General features: G+C 47.4%; 1 protein-coding gene across 1 annotated transcript in view; it reads right to left on the bottom strand.

Annotated features, from left to right (window-relative positions):
• Positions 1–23,646, bottom strand: part of Tspan5 (tetraspanin 5) — a 170,562-nt gene that overhangs the window by 20,547 nt on the left and 126,369 nt on the right. Inside the window, exon 2 of the mRNA XM_038311203.1 lies at positions 19,804–19,854. Within this exon, the coding sequence (XP_038167131.1) occupies positions 19,804–19,854 (51 nt within the window). The remainder of the gene's footprint in view (positions 1–19,803; positions 19,855–23,646) is intronic.

Genomic DNA, 23,646 nt, shown 5'->3' with positions numbered 1-23,646 from the left:
TGCCTGGTGCCCATGGAGGACCAGAAGAAGGTATCAGGTTCCCTGGAAGTGGAATTGTAGCTGTGAGCTGCCATGAAGGTCCTGGGAATTGAACCCAAGTCCTCTGGAAGAGCAGTCAGTGTTCTTAACCACTGAGCCACCTCTCCAGCCCCTACGATCTAATTTCCAAAGGTGCATACTTGTAGCTATAACTTCACCTCTCAGGAGCGTTTTCATTGTAACATGTAAGTTTATATGGGCTGTGTTTTCATTTTCATTCAATTTTAGGAACGTTAAAGTTTCCTCTTAATTTTTCAGAGACCTATTCATCCAAGAGTGTGTTATTCTGTCTCCGTGTCCTTGTGTATATTCTGGAGGTTTTCTTGCTGTTGGTTTCCAGCTTTATTTCATTGTGCTCAGACAGTATGTAAGAAATGAACCCAATCTTCCTATAATTGTTAAGACTCACTTAACAATTAAATCTATTTTAGAGCAAGCTCCTTGGACTTCTGAGAAGAATTTGTATTCTACAATATTTATATGAAACTTCTACAGATGTCTCTTAGATTCCTTTGATCTTTGTCATTTAACTTAACTTTAGCTGTTTCACGTTTGTTTTTGTTTTTGTTTTTACTGTCTATTGGTAAGAGTAGGGTTTTGACATCATTCACTATCATCATGTTGGGGGCAACTTGTGTCTGCATAAAACAGTGTTAATTTTATGAAATTAGGCACACATATGTCTAGTGGATACATGTTACAAGTTGTGATTTCCTTTTAATCAGTATTAAGTGACTTTATCTCTTCTGGCTAATTGGTTTAAAGTTTATTTTGTCAGATACTGGAGTGACAACCCCTGATTGCTTTCTAGTTCCACAGACTTGAAAAATGTTTCACCCTTAGGTTTTGTCTTTAATGGTAAGGCATGTTTCTTGGGGCAAGAAACGTGGGGGGGGGGGCACGTGTGTATGTACTTACATACATACGTGTGTGTGTGTGTGTGTGTGTGTGTGTGTGTGTGGTGTTCATGTATTTGTCCTAGTCTGTGTGTGGATGAGTGTGCACCTGTGTTTGCAGACCAAAGAGTTGAATTCAATCATGCTTCACCTTAGTTTTGAGAACTGCCTCTCAGTGGAAATGGGGCTCAGAGACTCAGCTAGATTGGCTGGCCAACAAGCCCTAAGGTTCCACCATCTCTGTCTCTCTAGTGCTGGGTACACAAGTGTGCTGCTATATCCATTTTTTCTATGTGTGTTCTGGAACCACTTGGTGCTGGCTTACCCTGGCCCTGTGTTTGTAGCCTCTATTGCTCACTTCTAAGCAGACATCTCACCTGGCTTCATAGGTATGTGTGGTGGTTTGGGAAAAAAAAAAAGCTCCCACGAGAGTGTAACTAATGGGAATTGAGGCCTTGTTGAAGTAGGTGTGGCCTTGTTGAAGGAAATGTGTCACTAGAGGGGAGTGGTTTCTGAGGTCTCATATGCTCAAGCTACACCCATTGAGACAGACCACACCTATTGCCTTCAAGTCAAAATGTAGACTCTCAGCTTCCTCTCTAGCATCATGTCTGCCTGCATGCCACCATGTGGCAACACAATGATAATGGACCAAATCTCTGAAAATATGTCATCCCAATTACATGTTTTCCTATATAAGAGTTGCTGTGGTCGTGGTGTCTCTTCATAGCAACAGAAACCCTTAGAGAGTATGCAATTATTGCCTTTCCTTTATTTTATTTTAAAAATTAATATGTTTTGCCTACATGTATGTGTCCTACATGCAATGCCTAATGCTGATGGGGGTCAGAAGACAGGGTCGGATCCTCTGGAACTGAGTTGCAGGTGGTTTGTGAGCCATTATGTTAGATTAGGAACTGGACACAGGACCTCTAGAAAAGCACCAAGTGCTCTTTGCCACCAACCATGAAAATACACACAAACACATACACACACATACACACATCAAAAAGCATCACAAAATTTTAATATCTCTTTTTATCTTCTTCTGTTTTCACACTTCAATTCTTTCTCTAAAGTCTACCCCCAGCCCATATGTTCTTGAAGCTTCTATATGTATTCCCAGCTGGCCTCAACTCATGATGCCCCTCTTCAGCTTCCTGAGGGCTGGGACTATCAGTGTGCACCACCATGCTCAGGTAAGTTCCATCCTAAAGAGCAACACTAAATGCTTTCCTTAGGACTACAATGCAAAGGGACTGAAGAGATGGCTCAATGGCTGAGAGCCCTTGATGTTCTTGCAGGGGACCTGAGTTCGATTCCCAGCACCATCATGGTGTTCACAATCATCCATAATTCCAGTTCCATGGAATTCAACTCCTGACCGCTGAGGGAACGGGACATGCATGTGGCACACAGATATACATGCACATAAAACACATATACATATAACATAACTCTTTAAGAAAATATATACTGTGAACCTCTGTTATTGTGTTCTAGGAGGATTCCCAATGGGTGGGCAGTTAGTACTTAATGTGCTACTTAGGATCCTTTAGGATCTCATCAATATTTTTAAATGGTCTTTTTATTTGTGACTCATGTTCGAGTGTGGGCAAAGCTCAGACTGTTCCCAAACACTTCCGCCATCCATGGTTGAGCGTTAAAGAGTTAGCAAATAACAGGACAATTATCTAGGTGGCTCTGCCAAAGCCAACAAACTTAGTGTAACTGAAATATCAAGATAAAATTCTTCCCGGGATGGCAAAAAAAAAAAAAAAAAACCCGAAAAATCCCAACTAGTAGATAGCAGATCCCTCACTCATCTGTAGACAGCGGATCCTGCATTCATGTGTAGACAACAAATCCCGCACTCACTCATCTGTAGACAGCGGATCCCACACTCACTCATCTGTAGACAGTGGATCCCACACTCACTCATGTGTAGACAATGGATCCCACACTCACTCATGTGTAGACAGTGGATCCCGCACTCACTCATGTGTAGACAGCGGATCCCGCACTCACTCATCTCTAGACAGCGGATCCCACACTCACTCATCTGTAGACAGTGGATCCCGCACTCGCACTCACTCATCTGTAGACAGTGGATCCCGCACTCACTCATCTGTAGACAGCGGATCCTGCATTCATGTGTAGACAACGGATCCCGCACTCACTCATCTGTAGACAGTGGATCCCACACTCACTCATGTGTAGACAATGGATCCCACACTCACTCATGTGTAGACAGCGGATCCCGCACTCACTCATCTCTAGACAGTGGATCCCACACTCACTCATGTGTAGACAATGGATCCCACACTCACTCATGTGTAGACAATGGATCCCACACTCACTCATGTGTAGACAGCGGATCCCGCACTCACTCATCTCTAGACAGTGGATCCCGCACTCACTCATGTGTAGACAGTGGATCCCGCACTCACTCATCTCTAGACAGTGGATCCCGCACTCACTCATCTGTAGACAGCAGATCCCGCACTCATCTTTCCTCTCTGGTTTTACTGTGAGGATAACTTGGCTTCTCAGAGAAACTCTCTTTAATTCTCTCCCTAGCCTGCAGGGACACTTTTAATTGAGAGGCTTTCAACTGTTTCCATGGAAACAGCGATAATTTGGGGGCCCAGGCTCCTTATCTAGTTCTAAATTCCAGCGAAAGACAGCGCTGGAGACGTACTGCTGAGTGCTGGGGGCTGGAGCTCCGCTCAGCACAGGCAGGACCCCTGAGGACTTTACTTTTGATGGCTTCAGAACATACCCAGGCTGTTACCAGTTGTAAATTAATTCAGGTTTCTTTTTCCCAGAGTAGAAAGAAAAAAAACTTAAAACATAATTAACAGAATTAACAGATGACCTTACATATACTTCCACTGTGGTAGTAGATACCTATAATCCTAGCACTCAGGGCAACAGCAGGGGGGGTCTCAAGTTGGAGACCAGCCTGGGTTAGAGACTCTGAAAGCTAGCATGGGCTATGTGCGCGCGCACGCGCGCGCACACACACACACACACACACACACACATGCACACACTAATGGGGGGGGGTTGTAATAACCCAGTGCTCCCAAAACAGCAAGTTGTATTTACACTGTACTATTATATATTACCTAATAAGCTGAATGTGTTTGAACTAAGTGTGTGCGCACACATGTGTGCATGAGTGTTGGAATGACTAAATCCAGATAGTATGTATCACCTCACATGGTAATAACGCCGTACATCGACCTGCAGTACTCTTCCAGAACAGAGCACATCAAGTATGCTCACTTAGCCACCCAGGATGAGGTGAGCCTCCTAGATGTGGCGGGAAAGCAGGCTGAGGCTGCCACGTGTGCCGTGTGCAACACTAACTTCAGAGAACCGGTCTATCTCTGATGACACAGAACTTCAAAACAGACTGCGCGTATTCTTGGGAACAATAGCTTTGGGTAACAAAAATGACGGGGAGCCAAGGCATCATTTTCCTGGTGTCACAACCGTGAGGCCTCTCCCTGAACTTTTAATTCCTTGAAGCTCAACATGACAAATTAGGAAGAAGGGCTCGTACGTGCCTGCTGAGAGGTAATTATAATTCATGTTGGAAGAATACAACTCTAAGGTCACAGTTAAGTCAGCCAAGTATAAAGTCAGTGCTTAGGTTTGTAGCAAATCCTTAGGAACCCGTGAGAAGAACGCAGCAGACGCCTGGTTACTACTAACCCGTGGCATCACCCTCTTCTGTGAGGACTTCTCTTCTTCATCCTCTTCATGTGCCTCAGGGCTTCAGAGCTCCACAAGAGCCCCTGCCCAGAGCGCAGAGAAGCCTCGAGTCCCCCTGCATTTAGGATGGGCACTTCTCTCTACTGCACATCCCAGAGCCATGCAGCCATGCACAACCATGTGTCGGGCTTTTTACCATGTGGAGAAGCGTAAGGTGGTGCTGAAGAAACACACAAGAGCAGGGAGGGGGAATCCTGTTGGCATCCCAGATGCCTTGGTCCAGAGAGTCCGGAATCCTCCCGTCACTCAAGATCTTTGACGACAGGCTGTTGGAGGCACAGCGAGCTCCATTTAGTGGGCATGGTGGTGCAAGGCTGCAACCCCAGCACTCTGGGGGTGGAGGAACAGAGGTAAAAGTTCAAGATCGTCTTTAGCTACATAGTGAGTTCAAGGCCAGGACATTCAAGACCCTTACCTCAAAACACAAAACAAAACATGAAGAAGAAACAAACCCAAGGATTAAAAAGGGAAGTTCTATTTTGGTTTTCATATGAGCCCTGCTTTGGTGATCCTTAAAACTTTGAGGGAGCACACGCATGTCTAATACTAAAGCTCACACTTATACTGGGAGGAGGAGAATATTGTTTAGGGGGGATCAGAGAAGGGATAGAGGAAAGTGCTAGATTTTAACTGATTACTTTGGCTGGTCAGCTGATATTTTACATTAAAATCAATCAAGGCTGGTCCAGTCTCATTCACGAGACCCCATTTTCAACCTAGCATTATCAATGAGATAAGCTTCCTGGATGGAAGCTGGAGGCTTTTATCTTTATTGCTGACCAATGATACCTAACATGGTTTAAGTCCTAATTCTGTATGTCAAGTTGAATGTTTAGCTCTTGCGTTTAAACAGTAACAACTTAGTTTTTAAAATGAGCACAAACCATATTCTGGCATCTGTCCTCCATGACCAGAGCTGATATTATAAGCACACAGGCAGCCTAGCGTTGGAATGTCCCAAGTTCTTATGCTTCTGCCTGCACTGTGCAGGCGAAGCCCTGGGGGTTAGTGGTGCCAAAAGTGTTGCTCCTGGCAGACTGTCAGAAAACCCACCCAGAGACGCTGAGTCTAACTGGAGTGAGAAGGGGGCCGATGGACCACATGGGCTGATTTCTATTAAGTATTTCCACTTACATAGAAGGGAAAGATGCTGAACACTGGGAGCAGAGACAGAAATAGGGAGAATAAGAGACTAAAATGGTGATCACAAAAAGAAAATATAAAAGATTAAGAATACTGGAGGTATTCCTAAACATATATTTTAGTAAGCATTATTAAGATTATATTAATAAAAGCTGATAAAAATAATCACACATGCATGAGCCATGTCTCATATTCATGATGCAGTCTGGCCTAGATTGCTTTTAGCATGGCTGCTAGAGCAGGCAGGAGAGAACACAAATCACTCACAACATAAAGTAATACTATAAACACGAGGCAAACACCAGTCAATTAAAAAACTGGCTGTTCTTCCAGGGGACTCAGGTTTCATCCCCAGCATCCACGTGGCCGCTCACAACTGTCTGTAGTTCCAGTTCCAGGGAATCTGACACCTTCACACAGACATATACATGCAAGCAAAATACCAATGCACATAAAAATAAGTCAATTAAAAAAATTAATAAATCAACATCCCACAAACTGGACAACTAACTACCTTCTGGTGTATCAATTTGAAGCTGCAAAGAAACAATCCTCCAGTACAAACAGACGTCCATTATCCACAAGGTACTGGACCCGAGCTCAGCAGAAAGCAGTGTGTGTTGAAAAGGAAGACATGCTAAGGGAAAGTGTCAGCATCTATAGTAACAGAGGCAGCTGACAAATAGGCATCCTTCTGTGTCCATCGTGGTACTGAACAGTGGTACTGCAGCAGCTCAGAAAGTCCACGCCACAGTGCGGCAGAGAGCCTTCCAGAGCCACCTTCCCGCGTACAGCTCTCAATCTGCAATCTCCTTGTACTCCTCAACACAAGTAGGACAGCCCAGACAATGGCTGGATTATGGACTTTCCTTTCAGGGCTATAATAAAGCTCAGCTGACAGCAGCCTTGCCCAGCATGTGTGAAGTCCTGGGTTTATCTGCAGCCCTTAAAAACTGGGCATGGTGGTACGCACTTGGGAGATGGAGCCAGGAGGCTCAGAAGTTTAAGGTCATCCTCAAGACATAGTGAATTCAAGTCCAGCCTGGGCTAATCTAAGACATTAAAAACATAAAATTTGTGTGCACTTCTGGGATACCCATGGAATGTGTCAACAAATTTACACACTATAGAGTTTAATGCAAAGCAAACCCCTATCTCAAGCATTTCCTCGTGGTGGAACGTAGCTCTCTGGACCACACAGTGCTTTATCCTGCCTGTGCTGGCTCACCAGAACTTCTTACAGACACCTAGAACTCACGGGCCAGATTTTCCTCATCATAGCCTTCCCTACTCCTCCAATTAGCAACCGCCATTCCCCTCTCGGCTTCTACAAATCCACTTTCTATAGCTCAAATAAATACGACTGAAGTCAGGTAGTTTGAATTTCTGAGTCTGGTTATTTCTCTTACAAACTAATTCCCCAGTTCCATCGACGCTATCACAAATCATAGGACTCGGTTCTGTTTATGGCTGCACAGTATTCCACTTTGCATATATTCGCGTTCTTTACCCACGCACTGGCTGACGGACACATAGGCCACTCGTTTTCTTGCCTATTCTAGATGTGCTGAAATAAACGTGGGAGTCTGGGCTTCTCTTCAACATGTAAATTTCACTTCCTTGGGATTTGTATCCAGAACTGTGACTGCTGTGTGTGTATGATACATGTATGTGTGTGGTGTATACATGCATGAATGCCGTGTCTGCCTGGTATGTGGGAGTGTGTGGAAGTCAGACATTGACACTAGAGCTTTTTCTTCTACTGCTTCTCCATCATTTTATTTTATGTTATTTTTGAGACAGAGTCCTTCACTGAACCTCAAGTTTGGCTATACTGTCCAGAAGACCATGGAATCTTATTATATGTACCCCCACCTCCACTATGCCCCCCCAGTGCTTGAGTCACAAACTTGTGCCCCCCCCCCGTCCTGATTTTACATAGATGCTGGGGGTCTGAATTCAGGTCCCGAGCCATGACAGTTCTAGTGTTAATTTTTCATTTGAAACAGTCTCAGTATGTAGCTCAGGTTGGTCTCAAATACTCTGTGAAACTGGGGCTGGCCTTGAACTCGGTGTGATCCTCTTGGCTGAGCCTCCCACCTCACCTGGCTCCTGCCTTGAATGTTTTGCGGAACCCCTATGGCTCTCTCCAGAACGGCTGCTCTAATTTACATTCCCACCGACACGGTGCAAGGGTTCCCTTTGCTACATCCTTGTTAGAACCTGTTATTATCTTCCATCTGACAAAATTGTTTTGCATCTCAGTTTCTCTACTTCCTACCTATGTGATCATAGGTAAGGTACCTCACCTGCCTAAGCCTCAATTTACACATCTGTGAAATTATACCTTATGACATAAGGTTATTACGAAAATGAAATGAATCAAGCAGATGCAAACACTGTGCTGAGTACCTGGCACAAGAAGAGAATGCAAGGGAAGCTCACCTCTATCATGGCCATCACTATGATGTTAGAACAGGAGGGAGCCACTGCATCCATAGGGGCACCCGAGATGCTAAACTCTCCTGATCCAAGTACTTGTCCTACCTGATGCCCGTCTAAGGAAATCTGGGGCCACATCTGCTGATGACGCCTAGTAGGGCGGCAGTCTATGGAGCATGCTGATTGGATCTTAAGGCGTGTGTGAAAATAATCTAAGATGTGCACAGAAAGGCAGAGTGGGTAGCCATAAGTGAACAAACGCCTCTGAAGGTGCACAGAAATGGTCCAGCAGGACGGAGGGCACAGAGCGGTCATGTGACACTGCACGCTCAGCAGCTGCACATAGCCACAGTCAGGGAGCTGACTGGACGTGTCGGCCGATGGAACTCTGCAATGACCTTTTCAGTCGCTCAACTACACTCTGCCCCTGTGAGCGCTGGCCATTCCACGGTTTGATGAACATAGTATGTCTCAGGAAGAATGTGGAAGCCTCTGCTGACCTTCCTGCCCGCCTTCCCCTCCTCATCAGCACCTCGTCCTGCCTGCCGTCTACGTGTTTCCGCAACAAAGGAGGCTGTTCTGGGTGCTGAGATCTTCTCCAGAGAAGTTGCTATGCAAACGCCAGAAACAAAAAAGGCAAACAAAGCTTCGGAGTATTGCGAGCCAATGCACTTCAGGAGTGTCTGTGGTTTTCTTCAGAGCCGGCAGAGCAGCCTCTGTGTGCCACCTGGCAGCCTGCAGCCTCTTCTCTGTCAACCCACACAGAGAAGCAGTGCAAAAATAGCACACACGCACCCCAGGGCCTGGGGCTCTCCTGCCTTTGCATACACAAGCACATTCCTTCCAGCTGCTGGACGAGAAACAGAGGGACAGGCACATGAAATGTGTATGCAAACCCAGACCAGATGTACCTCTCGGCGGTATTTACGACACTGGACCCCGACTCACCTACCTCTCCACACACCAGGCCCGACTGCGGTGGGCCTGAAAACTTCCCCAGAACATGAGCGAAGGAAACATTTCCAAGCCAACCGATAGTGACAGGTGCAACATTTCAAAGAAAACGCAGCTACTCGAGAGTGGGTGGTCTTGGATAATCGGAAATGTGGTTTTGAACGATGCCCACAGAAGGACCAGGCAGGGGCCTACAGTATCAAAGACCCTCCCGAGAATGTTCCATTGGCAAAGCCGCTTTGCAAAAACTCAAGTTTCCATCTATTCGATGAACTGCTGTAGAGGCCGGAGAGGGGAGAGGATGAGGGGCAGCAGGAGAGCTTGCCAGACCTGAAGAGTCTCAGGAGGCGTGGTGGGGTGAGAGCAGCTTAGTCCATGCCTAGTAGAAAAAGCTCACCAGCAAGAAAGCGAGCTGTTTCAAAGGCATATGATCCTGTCTATGTCCCTTGTCAAGAAAGGCCATCAGAGGGACTCAGGTAATCCCCTCCTGCACATTAAAAAAAGAAATGCTCATGGGATATCTTTGAGAAGATGAGGAGGATCATCTTTTAGGCCTATAGAAAATCTTGAAGCCAAGCAGCTGTTGGGAGAGTGGCTAGGCCAAGTTCTAAGGTAGAGAACACAGGGTGCTTTCCCCCTCCCCCCGCCACATACACACACTAGTGAGCGGCTACCCCGCAGATACAGGAACAGCCCTACACAGAAGTGTCTCACGTCCCAAGGTCTCCATGTTCCATGTTCTGCCACTTGACAGATACTTTTATGTACCTACTAAGAATACAGAAAACACACTTAGGGACATTCAAGTCTTAAGCGGCATATTTGAACTGAAATCATAATAACGGTTCAGTTTAGGACTGTATGCCTCTCTCCCCCATTAATATGCTGAAATACAATCACCACCAGCGTGAGAGCATTTGAAGGCGGTGTCCTTTGAAGGAAATTAGGCTCAGAGACGTTCATGAGGCTGGACGCCCGTGACCTGACAGGTGTCACTGTGAGAAGAGGAAGATCCTGTCCTCTCTCACCCTGGCACAGGCAGATGCAGTGAGGGGGTCGCCCTCTGTAGACCAGGTTGGCAGCCTTCTTATGGAACTGAATAGCTGGCTAGAACCTTGATCTACACTTCCAGCCTTCAGACTACAGGAAATGAAGGAGCACCGTTCAAGTCATGTAACTCAACAGTACATTATTTCGTCTCAGTGTGAAGCCCAAAGGTGAGATGCCAAGTACTGTGGTCAGCCATGGGCATTTAGAGTAAGATTCAGCAACGCTCCATAGCATGTCTACAGGGCAAGCCCATGGGGCAGAGATCCGTAGTGGTGCCATGTGCACAGAGAAGAGGCACAGAAGGTCCTGTCGGCATGTGTGGAGGCAAAGAAACAGAATTTAGTCAACCGGGTCTCTCTCTCTCTCTCTCTCTCTCTCTCTCTCTCTCTCTCTCTCTCTCTCTCTCTCTCTCTCTCTCTCTCTCTCTCTCTGTGTGTGTGTGTGTGTGTGTGTGTGCATGTGTGTGAGAGAGACAAGCGATGAAAGTAGACGAGGGTGTCACGGAGAAACTGGACCTGTCCTTCAGGCACTCAGGCGGGGCAAGCCCAGGCCTCTGTGCTGGGAAGCCCTGTGCAAGCGGCAAGCGGTGGCTGGGCACTATGGAAGCCTCTGGTGGAGCCTTTGTAGAGAGTTCAACAAAATTCCTATCTGGAGAGTCGCCCTACTGAGCACCAACTACAGTAGGCCCTGGGATGCCCCATTACTTCATCCTCATGCCGAACCAACCAGCTGGGTGCTCCGGTGGGGAGACACGCAAAGTGAGAGAGCGCAAGGCCCAAATCTCGGAAGGATGGAAGGAAGGAAGGAAGGAAGGAAGGAAGGAAGGAAGGAAGGAAGGAAGGAAGGAAGGAAGGAAGAGGGCCGAGTAGGGGTTTGCAGCTAGGTCACCTGCCCACTGAGCTGTCGTCCTATCCTCTTGAAACACCCTGCTGAACGGCACCTGCTGACAGCAGCGGGAGAGGGGCTTCTTATCTCTAATGCAGCACAGCGAAATCAAGAAACGTACAATAGGCTCGAACATTCTTGTCTCGGATTTCACCAGAACAGAAAACCCAAGGGAGGCAGAGCTAGGCTCTTCCAGTCCTCCACTGGGGCGGGGGGGGGGGGGGGGGGGTTGAGGAGAAAGGGTGGAGGAGTGGGAAGGTGTGGGAGATGGCTCCAGCTGAGTCAGGCAGGCAAATGGTGGTGAGGGGACATCAACTGCCGGGGGCACTGGGGAGATGGCGCCGTCAGTGGGGTTTCTGCTGTATGTGCTGATCTGAGGTCGGATCCCCAGAACCCAGATCCAAAAGAAGTGATTCACGAATGACACGGCTCCCGGGGGACGTGTGTGGGAGGTGAGATTTCTCTTTTCACTCAGCGCTTATGTAAAGCGTCAAGGGACAACCAGGGAGCCTGCGGGTGGTGGTCTGTGGTAGAGACACAGGGGCCTGCTCACTAGGCAAAGGAGCGGACTCTGGGGACTCACTCCTGCCCTGGGAACCTGGAGGGGGGGGCTGCTGAGTGCCCTAGTGTCGGAGGCAGGCAAGGGCTTTCCTGGTTGGACTGGCCTCTTCTGTAGATGGCTGTGACCAGGAGAAATCACAAGGGCAGCATGAAAGAGGCAGCTTGGGCCAGGATGATCCCCACCAGACAGAGCTGCCTACCATGGTGAGGTGGGGGCAGCAGCAAAATCTGGAGGGACAGGGATAAGACAGAGGAGCTGGCAGGGGATCAGGTGGCCACTAAGGCATAGATCAGCTCAAAGCAACTAAGAGGCAGAGAGACTCAGCAGGGAAACCTCAGTAAGACCTGAAACCATTCATTCCCCTTAGCAGCTACCAGGTCCCAGAGCAAAGCCTCATCCCCACTCTGAGGGAAGTAGTACTCTGACAGAAAGTGGACTAGGATCTATGTCCTCTCCTCAGGCCCCAAAGCAGTTCGGCATGGGTAAAAGATACTATCTTAGTGCCAGACAGGCATCTGTCTCAGAAGGGGCCAGGAATGGAGATCTGACCGTTAGTAACCAAGCCACTGACCCTTGAACCCGTCTGAATTTTTCTACCTAAGAAACTTGTGTGAATAACATTTCAAGGGTTATGCACAAAAACAGAGATTTTATTTGATTTTTTAAAAATCACATCCCGTACTTGCTTCAGGGCTGAGAGATCACAGGGCCATCGTCCAGGCCCTGACCAAAAGCGGCCTTGTGTGCAGCGCTTCAGATGTGGCAGGAAACCTCAGGATGTGACAAGGACAGCTGAGGAGGGAGGCAGACAAACCAGCTACACTTCAGTCAGTAGAGGGAAATCTCTGAAGACGCCTTGCAGCATCTTACAGCTATCCCTTCAAAGGGGCCCCACAGCTGGGGCAGCCAAGTCCGTCCACCCACTGCCTTCTTCGGGGATGGGAACTGGTCCTCTGCAATGATCTGCCTGGCTGTCCAGAACTTGGCATTCCCAATGCTCCTTCCTGGGAACACAGGGGACGTTCTTACAAGATGAGTCTACTAGGAGATGGTGATGAAGAGATTTCTAGATACAGACACCAGGGAGGAAAGAAGGCCCTGAAGAGACAGAATTGTCCCTAAATATGGGAAAGGTGGGGAAAACAGAATATGGGATTCACTTTCCCACTGTCCCTCCCGGGATCAGGGCTGTGTAGCTGCTCTTTTCTTCCCACCTAGGGAACTGGTGGAGAATGTGAGGGAGAATAACGGAGGACCAGAGGGGACAGGAGAGAGAGAGGGGGAGAAAGAGAGAGAGAGAGAGAGAGAGAGAGAGAGAGAGAGAGAGAGAGAGAGAGAGAGAGAGAGAGCAGGAATTCCAGCCTCACATCTCGGGGCCTTGGTTTCTCTATTTCTGAAACACAACACCACCTTCCTCTTAAAGTTTAACCCAATGTAACGCACAGACCACAGGACTGAAAATGAAACCTCCTTAGGAGGAGCTTTTTATCCTAATCAGCACTGTGCAAGCACAGAATTCTTTGTGCACCTCATTTGTGTGGTTGTGAACATCTGGATGTTCACTACACAGGAGGGGACTGTGAGGCAGAGACCACGAACTACTGTCCTCAAGGAGTTCAGCTTGCCAAGTGGAAGGTCTATGTTAGATAGAGAAGGCAGTGGGGGACACTGGAAACCCCAAAGTCACACGGAAGTGCGAGGAAAAGCTTCTCCTATTCTGGGAAGCGAAGCCCCTCCTCCCCTGGCAACAACTGTCTGTAAAACTCTCCCTTGCAGTCATCAGTGATGCAACCCCTCTCCTCTATGGAACTAAGTAATGAACAGGGAAGCTGGGCAGCACAGGAGAGGGAAACCACCTTCATCCTCTCACAAAACAAGATGATCATAGAGATTCCCATTCTGAACAATAGAAAGAAAAGGCCATTTCTCAAAAGCCACAAATGTGCTATTCTGAAGGCCGTGCCACTCAGAGCAGACACCAGAAACAAACCGGATGTAATTTTATCTCCTTTCATGCAGTAAGAGGTGTGATAGTCAGTTCCCTAGGGATCTTGTACGATGATGACTTCTGGAACTCAATGACAGAGGTCACGGAATGGCCAGGATTTAACAGAAGGCACCACTGTTCATTATTCATCCATTCTTTCATTGTTTCAAAGATCATATTTCTTACTACTGTTTTCAATACATGGTCTTATCAAGTAGCCCAAGCTGACCTCAAGTTTGTAACCATCCTGCCCACAGTGTCCCCAGGCGCTGGAATTACAGGCATGCACAATCAAGCCCCGTATAATCCTTTTTTTCCCTTCTTTTCTCCCCTTCCCAATTTTTCATTCTTTGAGACAGGATCCCACATAACCCAAACTCTCTATACAGCCCCAAATGACTTTACATCTTCATCTTCCTGAATCCCCCTCCAGATGATGGAGCTACAGGCATTGGCCACCACATCTGGTTTATGAACTAGAGATGGATCTCAGGGCCTTGTGAACCCCAGGAAACATTGCACCATCTTAGCTACGGCCCCTAGACATCTTGAACATCACCCTAAAATGTGTCACTTAGGAACTGGAGAGATGGCTTGGCAGTTAAGAGCATGTGCCCCTCACACAGAGGGCCTAAGGACAGTTCCCAGCACCCATATCAAGCAGCTCATAAATAGTCCAGGTCTAGAACATCTGATGTCTTTCTGTCCTCTGAGGGCACTTCCGCTCGGCAGATACCAGCACCGCCCCCCATGATGTAAAATAAAATACAAATGTGCCATTTAATGTGGTCAGGTACTGGAGCAGGGAATTAAGGCTCCCTGCCCATGGTGAACTTACCTCTGTACAGGGAGAAACCCAGCAATACATTTTTACAACACAAGCAGAAGTCCTCCAAGGTGAGAAAACACAGGAAGGGGAAGAAGGGGCATAGGTGAAGGCAAAAGCAGTCTCAGGGTAGGGGTACTCCAAAATTTACAAGTCAAGAAGTTGAGGTGGGATTAGTCAAGCTGTGAGGAGAGCACGGATCTCCTAGAACCAGTGGGCAGACTGGAGGAGTGAAGCACCAAGGTCCCTGCTCTGCTGATGGGTTTCCGAGCATTAGGAGGATGAGGACACGGCAGGAGCCAGCAAGGGCCCAGTGAGAAAGCGGGAGGTGCAGCTAAGCTCCTAGGCTGGCAAAGAGACGGAGGAAAGACCAAGTGGAGGATGCTGCCTACTACACACAGGACTTAAAACGATGATCTGACACATTGACCAGCTGATAGCAGAAGCCTTGGGACTGACCCCGGGGTGCACATCAACTGGACGGAGGTCAGTCTCAGAGGAACATTCTCATGACGTCTCAGGCTATGTCCTTCACCCGGTCAACATTCTGATGGCATTTATTAGCGGCTGCCATCAGGACAAGGGAGAAGGCTTGTGGGAACAGTGTCCAGGGCCACCCCAGCCCTTCTGGAGCAGATCTGCATATACGTGAAAGTAGAGAAAGGGGAGGAAGACTTGATTGAGGAAGTGAAGGAGATTGATCCAAATGTGCAGCTGAAGCCACACCGATTGGGAGGGCAGCCTTCTAGGTGAGAGAGGTTTGGGCTGCAGGAGAGGAAAGGTGGGCCCGCACATTACTGTGGGCATGCTTAATTGTGCACCGACCCCCAAACCCAGCCAGATGTGAGGCAGATGTGGTGAGACAGCCGAGTCTGAGAACAAGTTGGAACTGTCAGCGAGCTGTGGGCTCAGGGATGGGCAGTGGGTCTCAAACTGCATGGACACCGTGGAAGGAAGATAGGACACAATCCAGGTATACTGTCCTTCATTTTAAAAAAAAGTGCTTAAATATTTAAAAGATTTATAGTTTATGTCTGTGCACATTTTTGTCTGCGTGTATGTATTATACCATGTGCACCAAGTGCCCACATAGGCCAGAAAGGGCGTTGGAACCCCTGGAACCAGGGTTATAGACAGAACTGCCATGTAGGCATTGGGACCTGATCCCAGGTCTTCTGCAAGAACAGCAAGTGTGCTCTTAACTGCTGAGCCATCTCTCCAGCCCCTAGGCCTGCTCTCAATGGCTCTTCTAGTCCTCTTTCAGTGATGGAAAGGGTATATGATGGAGAGACCAGAGGAACATGATCAAGGATGGCAATGGGACTTCAGCCCACAGCATATGAAGAGCACCCAGAGAAAAGACGCTTCGTCTGCTAACCCCAAATGAAACAGAGCTCCATCCTCAGAAACCTCAAGAGCAAGCATGTGGAAGGATTTATTCTGTGGGATCCAACAGTTTTCCCAAACAGGGTGAAAACCCACAGTACCCTCATCTGATGGAAAAGAAAGTTTGTAATAGTAAAAGCAATGGCACGCGTAGGGCCCCCTGGAAATTTGTTACGTGCACATTCGCTCCCAACCAACATTTCTGCAACACTACTGTAGCCTATCTCTTATGAATATGTACATACCCTTGCTGCATCTGGGGTCAAACTCATCAAACTCATCTTCCTAGACCCAGCATTAGGATCCATCCCAAGCTTTGCATCCAGGAATGGCACTGGGATAAATGAGTTCACTTCGGCTACACGCTGCCAAGGGTGCTACAGAGGTGATTCATGGGCTATAACTGCTGACATTCTTTCCAAGGAGCAGACCCTGAGGTCATGGAAAACTAAGGGCAGACCAGCTTCCCCTGGAGACACAGCCCTTCTCTGTATCTTCAAGACCAAGTTGGAATTTAGATAAAGCTATTTAGCGATTTTTTTTCCCCAGGATCCACCTGCAATGTTAACTCGGACTGATAAATAGTAAATTTGAAGGGCAGTAATTTTTACCTCCGCTGCTTCTGCATTCCATAGATGTGTTTGAGGTTTTGCGTACTCAGGAAATCTGATCCCTGCAGTGGATTTAACATCATTCCAGCTTTGGGTCGGCTCAAAACTTTGTCCTTGCCTCCTCCTTTAAAGGAAATGCCACAGCTCTAAGAGTTTACTGCCTCAAGCTGGCGTTAGCTCCGCAGGTTCAAACTACATTGCACCCTCAACCTGACTGGGGCTCACCTTGAACTAGAGACCTGGCTTGGTGAAGGCTCAAAGGTCTTGCTAAGACAAGGGGCTTCTGCAGTTACCAAGGTGGAGTCAGCAAGGCCATTGTCAGCTCTTCCTGGAATGTGCCCAGCCTGTTCCTATGTAGATCTCTCTTACTTCATAAAGATCCCAATGCCACCTCCTCCTCAGGAAGCTTGGTTCTGAGCTCTAATAGGGACATCTCAGGGCTAGGGTTATGGCTCGGTAACAGAGCATTGCCTAGCACACCCAAAGCCCTGGGTTCAATCCTTACTACTGTCACAATCAAACTGTAGAGTGGTAGACACCAGTCTCCTGTCACTCTACGTAGCCTGCACTTAGTGTTTCTCGCCAGTATTTGGATGCAGTTCCTGGTCAGTGACCTCCTTCCAGCCAGTGTCTCTCTTAGAATGTAAGCACACAAGGCAGGGACTCAGCGTCAACCTTGCTACAGCTTTGTGTCTGAGGTCCAGACTCATGAGCAGTGCCACGGCCCCGACAAAGGACCGCAATGTCACCCTCTTCTGAACACGGTGGTGCCCCACCCATTTGGGAGACGCTGCCAATTTTGGAAGCTTTTTTATTTCACCAGAAAAGAGATACATGAGGCCACCAACAAAATAAAAACATAATTATATTTCATAAAGAGAAAAAAGAAAACCCTTCAAAATGACTCACTGCCTGTTTATTGCTAGGATAGACAACTGGTTCATTTAACGCTGTCCAGTGTCTTTTTCAAAGCAGCCAGAAATGGGCTCTTATTAAAGGGGTTGTAAGAAGCTGTGTTATCTGGCATTTAACCAAACAGAGGGTTCTAAAGGGAGAAGTTCTGGGATTCCACACGGACAAATCCCAAGGCTTAACTGGGATGAAGCAGCAGCTAACCACAAGCCAGGAGAAGATTGGTATTCAACAGAGAAGGTGACAGATGAACTTATCTGTTCAGGGAACTTAATTTGTCTTACTTTGTATAAGGATGGCTTTGACTCCAAAGGTTAGTGTTTGCTGGGCAGTAGGGCATTTCCAGAATGTATTTTATATATTATAGACACACTCTGTAAATATAAAGGGGTGGTGCCTTTTTCTCCTTATCCTTTCCTTACATTTTATTACATTTATGAATTTATTGTGTGTCTCCACATGGATGTGTCTCTCTCTGTGTGTGTATGTGAGAGCCTGTGTGTGTGTGTGAGAGAGAGAGACAGAGAGAGAGAGAGAGAGAGAGAGAGAGAGAGAGAGAGAGAGAGAGAGAGAGAGAGAGAGGCACACATGCCGTAGAGGTTCAGATAACAACTCTCAGTAGTCAGTTCCCCCCATCCACTAGATGAGGCCTGCGGATGGAACTCAGGTTGTCAGGCATGGCAATAAATGTCTTTATCCTCCGGGCCAGTGGTTCTCAACCTGTGGGTCATGACCCCCTTGGGAGCTGCATATCAGATATTTACAATACTATTCATAACAGTAGCAAAATTACAGTTAGGCAGTAGCAAGGAAGAAGTTTGAATGTGGGGGTCAGCACAGCATGAGCAACTGCGTTGAAGAGCTGCAGATAGGAAGGTTGAGAACCACTGTTCTAGGCTCTTTCACGAGGCCATTTTCTTTCTTTTAAAAGTGTGTGTGTGTGTGTGTGTATACATTCACATATGCAGAGCGCATGTGTGTTTAAGTGTGCATTCACACGTGTGTACATGCATGTGGAGGTCAGAGGTTAACTTCAGGCAGCATCTGTCTCATGTTTTTGAGGCAGGGTCTCTCACTGGGACCTGATTCAATCTGCCTCCAGGGATTCTACTGTCTCTACCACCCCAGGACAGAATTAGAAATATGTGCGACAACACCCGTTTTTTTTTTTTTTTTTTTTTTTTTTTTGCATCAGGGTAGGGATGAACTGAGGTCCTCACGTTTGTGTGGCAAGCATTTTGCCAACAGAGCTTATGTCTCCTCTCCTTTTGCGCAGTGTGGGGGACTGAGGACCATGCCTGCAATCAGCGGTAAAACTCAGGTCTCCCTCTGACTTTTCCGCATGTGGTCTGTCTGCAAGAGGGTCTACTTGTGAAATCTCACTGGCATCTAGGAGTCTTCTGTTTGACAGGAGCTTTGGTTTAGGTCTTCTTTCTATTTACTCATAATGCTTCTTAAGGCATCTAACACTTCAGAAGAACCCTGGCCTTGAGCACTCAGGAGGACAAACAACCAGGAGATAACAGGAGAATAAGCTAAGCCCCAAGTTTGCCAGGGTGCTGACCAATCTGAACACTGCTCCCTCTCACAAGGTGGAGGGCTTGGCAGGGGAGCCAAATCACACTGGGCGATGTCACAGGTTGCAAGAGGGGGTGGGGATCATTTCTGCATTTCAGTGGTGCCCAGGGAGGATCAGACAAAATTAAAAAGACTCATTGAGAAGCGAAGGGGAAACAAGAATACACTCATCAGCTTAGGACAGAAACTGCCTAGAACTCTCATCCTCACTGCAGTTTGGCATCTATCCTTTGGTATTTCTAGAGTTTCCTTTTTCTCTACTATATGTGACCATCGACTTCGAGCATCTCTCAATATTTATGACCAGCTGCTGCCTGTTCATATTCTTGTGCGGAAGTGACGAGTCCATCGGATATTCAAACAAAAATTTATATTTGGTTTCCATCCTGCCACATGGCACACTGAAAACCCATTTTTTAACATTTAAGTCATTTTCCAAATGGGTTCAAAAGACAAGCGAGGCGGGGTGAAAGGTTACAAGTCACAGAGTGACATTTAGAAGCATAATGAGGTCTTCATAGCTGGGTGAAGCTACGCCTTGCTCAAATCCCAGTGGCACCCCCTCTGCCCACACCACGCTGCGACAGTAGCGATTACTTTGATGTAGCGATCACTGCCGACACCTGAACAGTCTTGAAGATGCTTCCCCTCAGCAGACCACTGTGTTTTCACCCCATGGTGGTCAAAGACAAAACATTAGAAATACAGCCTCGAACCAAACCCGTTTGTCTTCGTGATGGTCAACTTACTTTTTCATTCCATGCCCACAGTCCAATTCCAAGAAACGTTATTCCCAAAAACTGCAAGAGAAAAGGAGGAGATCAGGGTAAGTGCTGGGGGAAACACCACGGTTTAACTCATGAAAATACGCTTTCTTTTCTTTTTTGGTTTTGCGTGACAGGGTTTGTGTCGTTTTGGCTGTCCTGGAACTAGCTCTGTAGACCAGACTGGCCTCAACTCACAAAGATCCACCTGCCTTTTGCCTTCTGATTGCTGGGATTAAAGGCATGCGACATCACTGTCTGGCGAAAATTAAGTTCTTAATTAATTGCTTTACTGCATTACTTGATCGGGGAACAAAAAAAAAAAAGCTTTCTTTTAAAAGGTGAGTTAACTAGGAAAAGAAATACCATCGCCTCTTTGCTTAAAATTATTATAACAGTGAAAAAGGGGTAGGGACCCACAGGTGCCTGAAAGTCATTCACATCATGAATTATAACCTTCAGGTAGCATTTTGAAAGAAATGAACATTTGTGCGAGTGTGTTCAAGCATCCAAGGCATCCATCCGACAGACACGGACATAAAGGGCACACATGTAGAGAGGCCGAGATCTCTGTCCCACTGGGGACACAGCACAGGAGCCCTGCCCCCCCCCCCCACACTCTCCAACAAATCTTTTTACTGCTCCTTCAAAGGTAATAAGAATCCTATCAAGTTCAATGTGATCCAGAGAAATCCCCAGATCTTGGGGGTTTTGTTTTGTTTTGTTTTTTTTAGACACTAAAACTGTGGTTCCAAGGGCGTCAGTCCTCTTCCTGGTCTAAGCTGATCCCGAACCTCCATGGATAACTTGGTGCACACAGACTGTGCACCATGAACTGATGCCGGCTACCCCGCCGCTCTGTCAGTTGGCCACACTGGGGGGCTGTGAGGGCCACGGTGCGCAAGCGCTGACGGCACAAAGGGCTGACCACTTTAACTGACTCTCACTACATCCTGCCTGCTCAGAGGTACACGCTCACCCCTTTACAGTTTAACATCCCTGAAACCGAAATGTGGTTTAGAATTCATAGTATCATCCCCCACCTGACAGTATTTAAAATAACAGCCTGTCTTATGATCGGGGCACCAAAGATTGCGTGACAATGGTGCAGGACTGCCCACCCGCTAGGAAGCCATGACCAGGACCCAGCGTGACTGGCAACCTCACCCAACTCCTTGTCTTTAGTCTCAATAGAGACTTGCACTTTTCAAACACTGGAGTAAGTGGTGGGGGTGGGGTGGCGAGCAGTTTTAGTCCGGCGGTGGTGTGAGAACACTGTTTATTTTACTAACATCTTGATTAAGTTAAATGTCAGAAAAGCTGTCTACTGAGAGCGCGGGCAAAGAGCACAACGGTGTGTGTGTGGGGGGGTGGTTATTCTTAGTTTCAGGGAAGCCTGAAAACTGTCCACCCAGGAAGACCTTGCCGTTCACAGCAGGGAGTTTGGACTGACACAGGCAGGAGACAGTAAAGCCAAGTGGAGGAAGAGCGTGAGAAAAAAGGGTAATCAGTCCACTCAGACATGTAGAGCTTCCCAGAGCTCAGAAAACAATGCTACATTTAAATAAGATAGAGTGCAATATATCCTAAACACCCAGAGAAGAACTTTAGCGTGTCTTTGGCGATAAATAAATAAATAAATAAATAAAAATGAAAATAATTAGGTCTCCACTCCTCCTCCCTTTGCTCCAAGGGAGCTACTTTAATGAATGCTGTCATGGTTTGCTTTCTATTCCTGGAATAAAACACCACAACCAAAAACAACTTGAGGAGCGAAGAATTTATTTAGCTTAAACTTCCACATCATGGTCCATCACTGAAGATAGGGCCGGAACTCAAGGCAGGAGCTTTGAGGCCATGGAGGAACACTGCTTACTAGATTGTTTCTCAAGGCTTGCATACACACACACACACACACACACACACACACAATCTAGGACCACCTGTCCAGGACTGGCCCCACCCCCAATGATCTGGGCCCTCCCACATTAATCATTAAGAAAACGCCTCCACAGACTAGCCTGCAGACCAAACATACAGAGGGAGGTTTTCTTCACTGAGAGTCCCCATGCCCAAAGGACTCTAGCTTGTGTCAAGCTGACATAAAACGAGCCAGCACAGGTGCTTAGGAAGACTTCTTGTTTTCAACACCCTAGGAGAAAACTATGGTCAGCCTTCCACTACTCCGGCCAATGTGCTATTTCATTTTATGTTTCCGACCTAAAACCTGAAAAACGTACAGGAACAAAACGACTTGGCATGTTAGTGCCGTATTTATAGGGTCCAGACAAAACATAGTCACAACTGACAAGGGGATAGGAGGACACAGGATTCTGTAGGACCAGGAATGCTCCAGGGGACGGGGTTCCGGCTTCGTTAAGTCTGACTTTCTAAGGTTAGAGTTCTCTGTGGCAGCAGTCACGGCCCAGATGCAGTGACAGCCGCAGTATCACGCCAGCAGTGGGTGGGATAGGAGCAGAAGGTATCATGGCCAACTGCCTGTCTCCCTGCCCAGCAAGGTGGATGCACGCCACCTGTGCCAGCCACTCATTCTTTCCACGCTCACTGTGATGGAGGCCGTTTTGGTTTCGAGTGTCACGACAGTTTTACTCTGAAATTGGCACTATACTGGCCCCTTTTTTAAGGAAAAGAGAAAACAAGTTTCAGTAAGGCTGTAGATCACAGAGCTCCTAAGTGGAGAAACAGAGATCTGGACAAGGGCAGGTGTTCTCACCAGTCCTGATGAACCCCCATTCTCACCTGGGACAGAAGCGAATCAACGTTCAGGCCAGAATTTTATGAGACGAGATCAGGATGTCACCTATCATGATGCCAGCAAGCAGAGGAGGTGCTGAAGTAAGAGACAGGCACCCACCTACAATCTCAAAACGGGGAGGCGGAGGCAGGAGAACCAAGCATTCCAGCCCAGCCTTGGCTCCAAGAGACTCCATCTCAAGCAAGAAGGGACAACATGGCTTCACAGAAGGACCGACTGTCGAAGGGGCGATCTCCATTCTGGTGTTCAGCATAGAGAAAAGGGGAAGTTCAGCTGGGGGTGGGATACGGGACTTTCTACTCTTTATAGGTCTCCTTTCGCCCCTTGGCACTTGGGGGAAATTTTTTCTTTTCTTTCAAGAATCAGAATAAAAAACTTGGAAAGAGATGGTTTTCCACAGAGGAGAAAGAAAAGAGAGAGAGAGAGAGAGAGACTCATAATTTCCTTTACAATTTTGCATCAGTGTTTCCTGTTTGACTTGTGTCTTTCCAAAGGAGGGTTCAGGAATTTGGAAAGGGGGCAAGGTTTAAAATTAATGGGAAGTGTTCCATACCTAAATGAGTAAATGGCACAGGGCGGGGCCTCGGCTTGCTGCATGCCTACAGGACTACCTCAGTGCCCAATGGCCTCCCAACTGCTCTCAGCCCATATGTTTTGTTTTAAAATCAAGTTGTTCCAGCTCCAAATAATTAAGAGAGAAGAGCCAAACCCCAGAGACAGGCATGCAGCACTTGGAGCGCTTTCCGCCTTCCTGCTTCTCAAAGGAAAGGCACCCAGAAACCCGACGCTGACCTCGCTCTGCAGCCCAGAGAGACCGCTGCAGAGAAGCGCTGGGAACTAACGGTAACCTGCTACTCGTCTGAGATGCAATGAAACCAAAGCCTGCACGCGTCCCACCAGGCAGTGTCTGTGAGTGCGTGGCATAAACGCCTGTCCATCACACTCTCGGAGTTGTAAAATGAGTAGTGATACTTTTGTCTAAATTTGTTGCATGCAAAATATGAGCGAAGATACTGTTTTCATTTCTGTTTGCAGTGCTGGGGCCAAGTCTG

The sequence above is a fragment of the Arvicola amphibius genome, chromosome 14, assembly GCF_903992535.2.
Source record: "Arvicola amphibius chromosome 14, mArvAmp1.2, whole genome shotgun sequence".
In the NCBI taxonomy this organism is placed as follows: domain Eukaryota; kingdom Metazoa; phylum Chordata; class Mammalia; order Rodentia; family Cricetidae; genus Arvicola; species Arvicola amphibius.
Note: the sequence above shows the minus strand (reverse complement) of the source record. Positions and strands in the feature narration are given on the sequence as shown.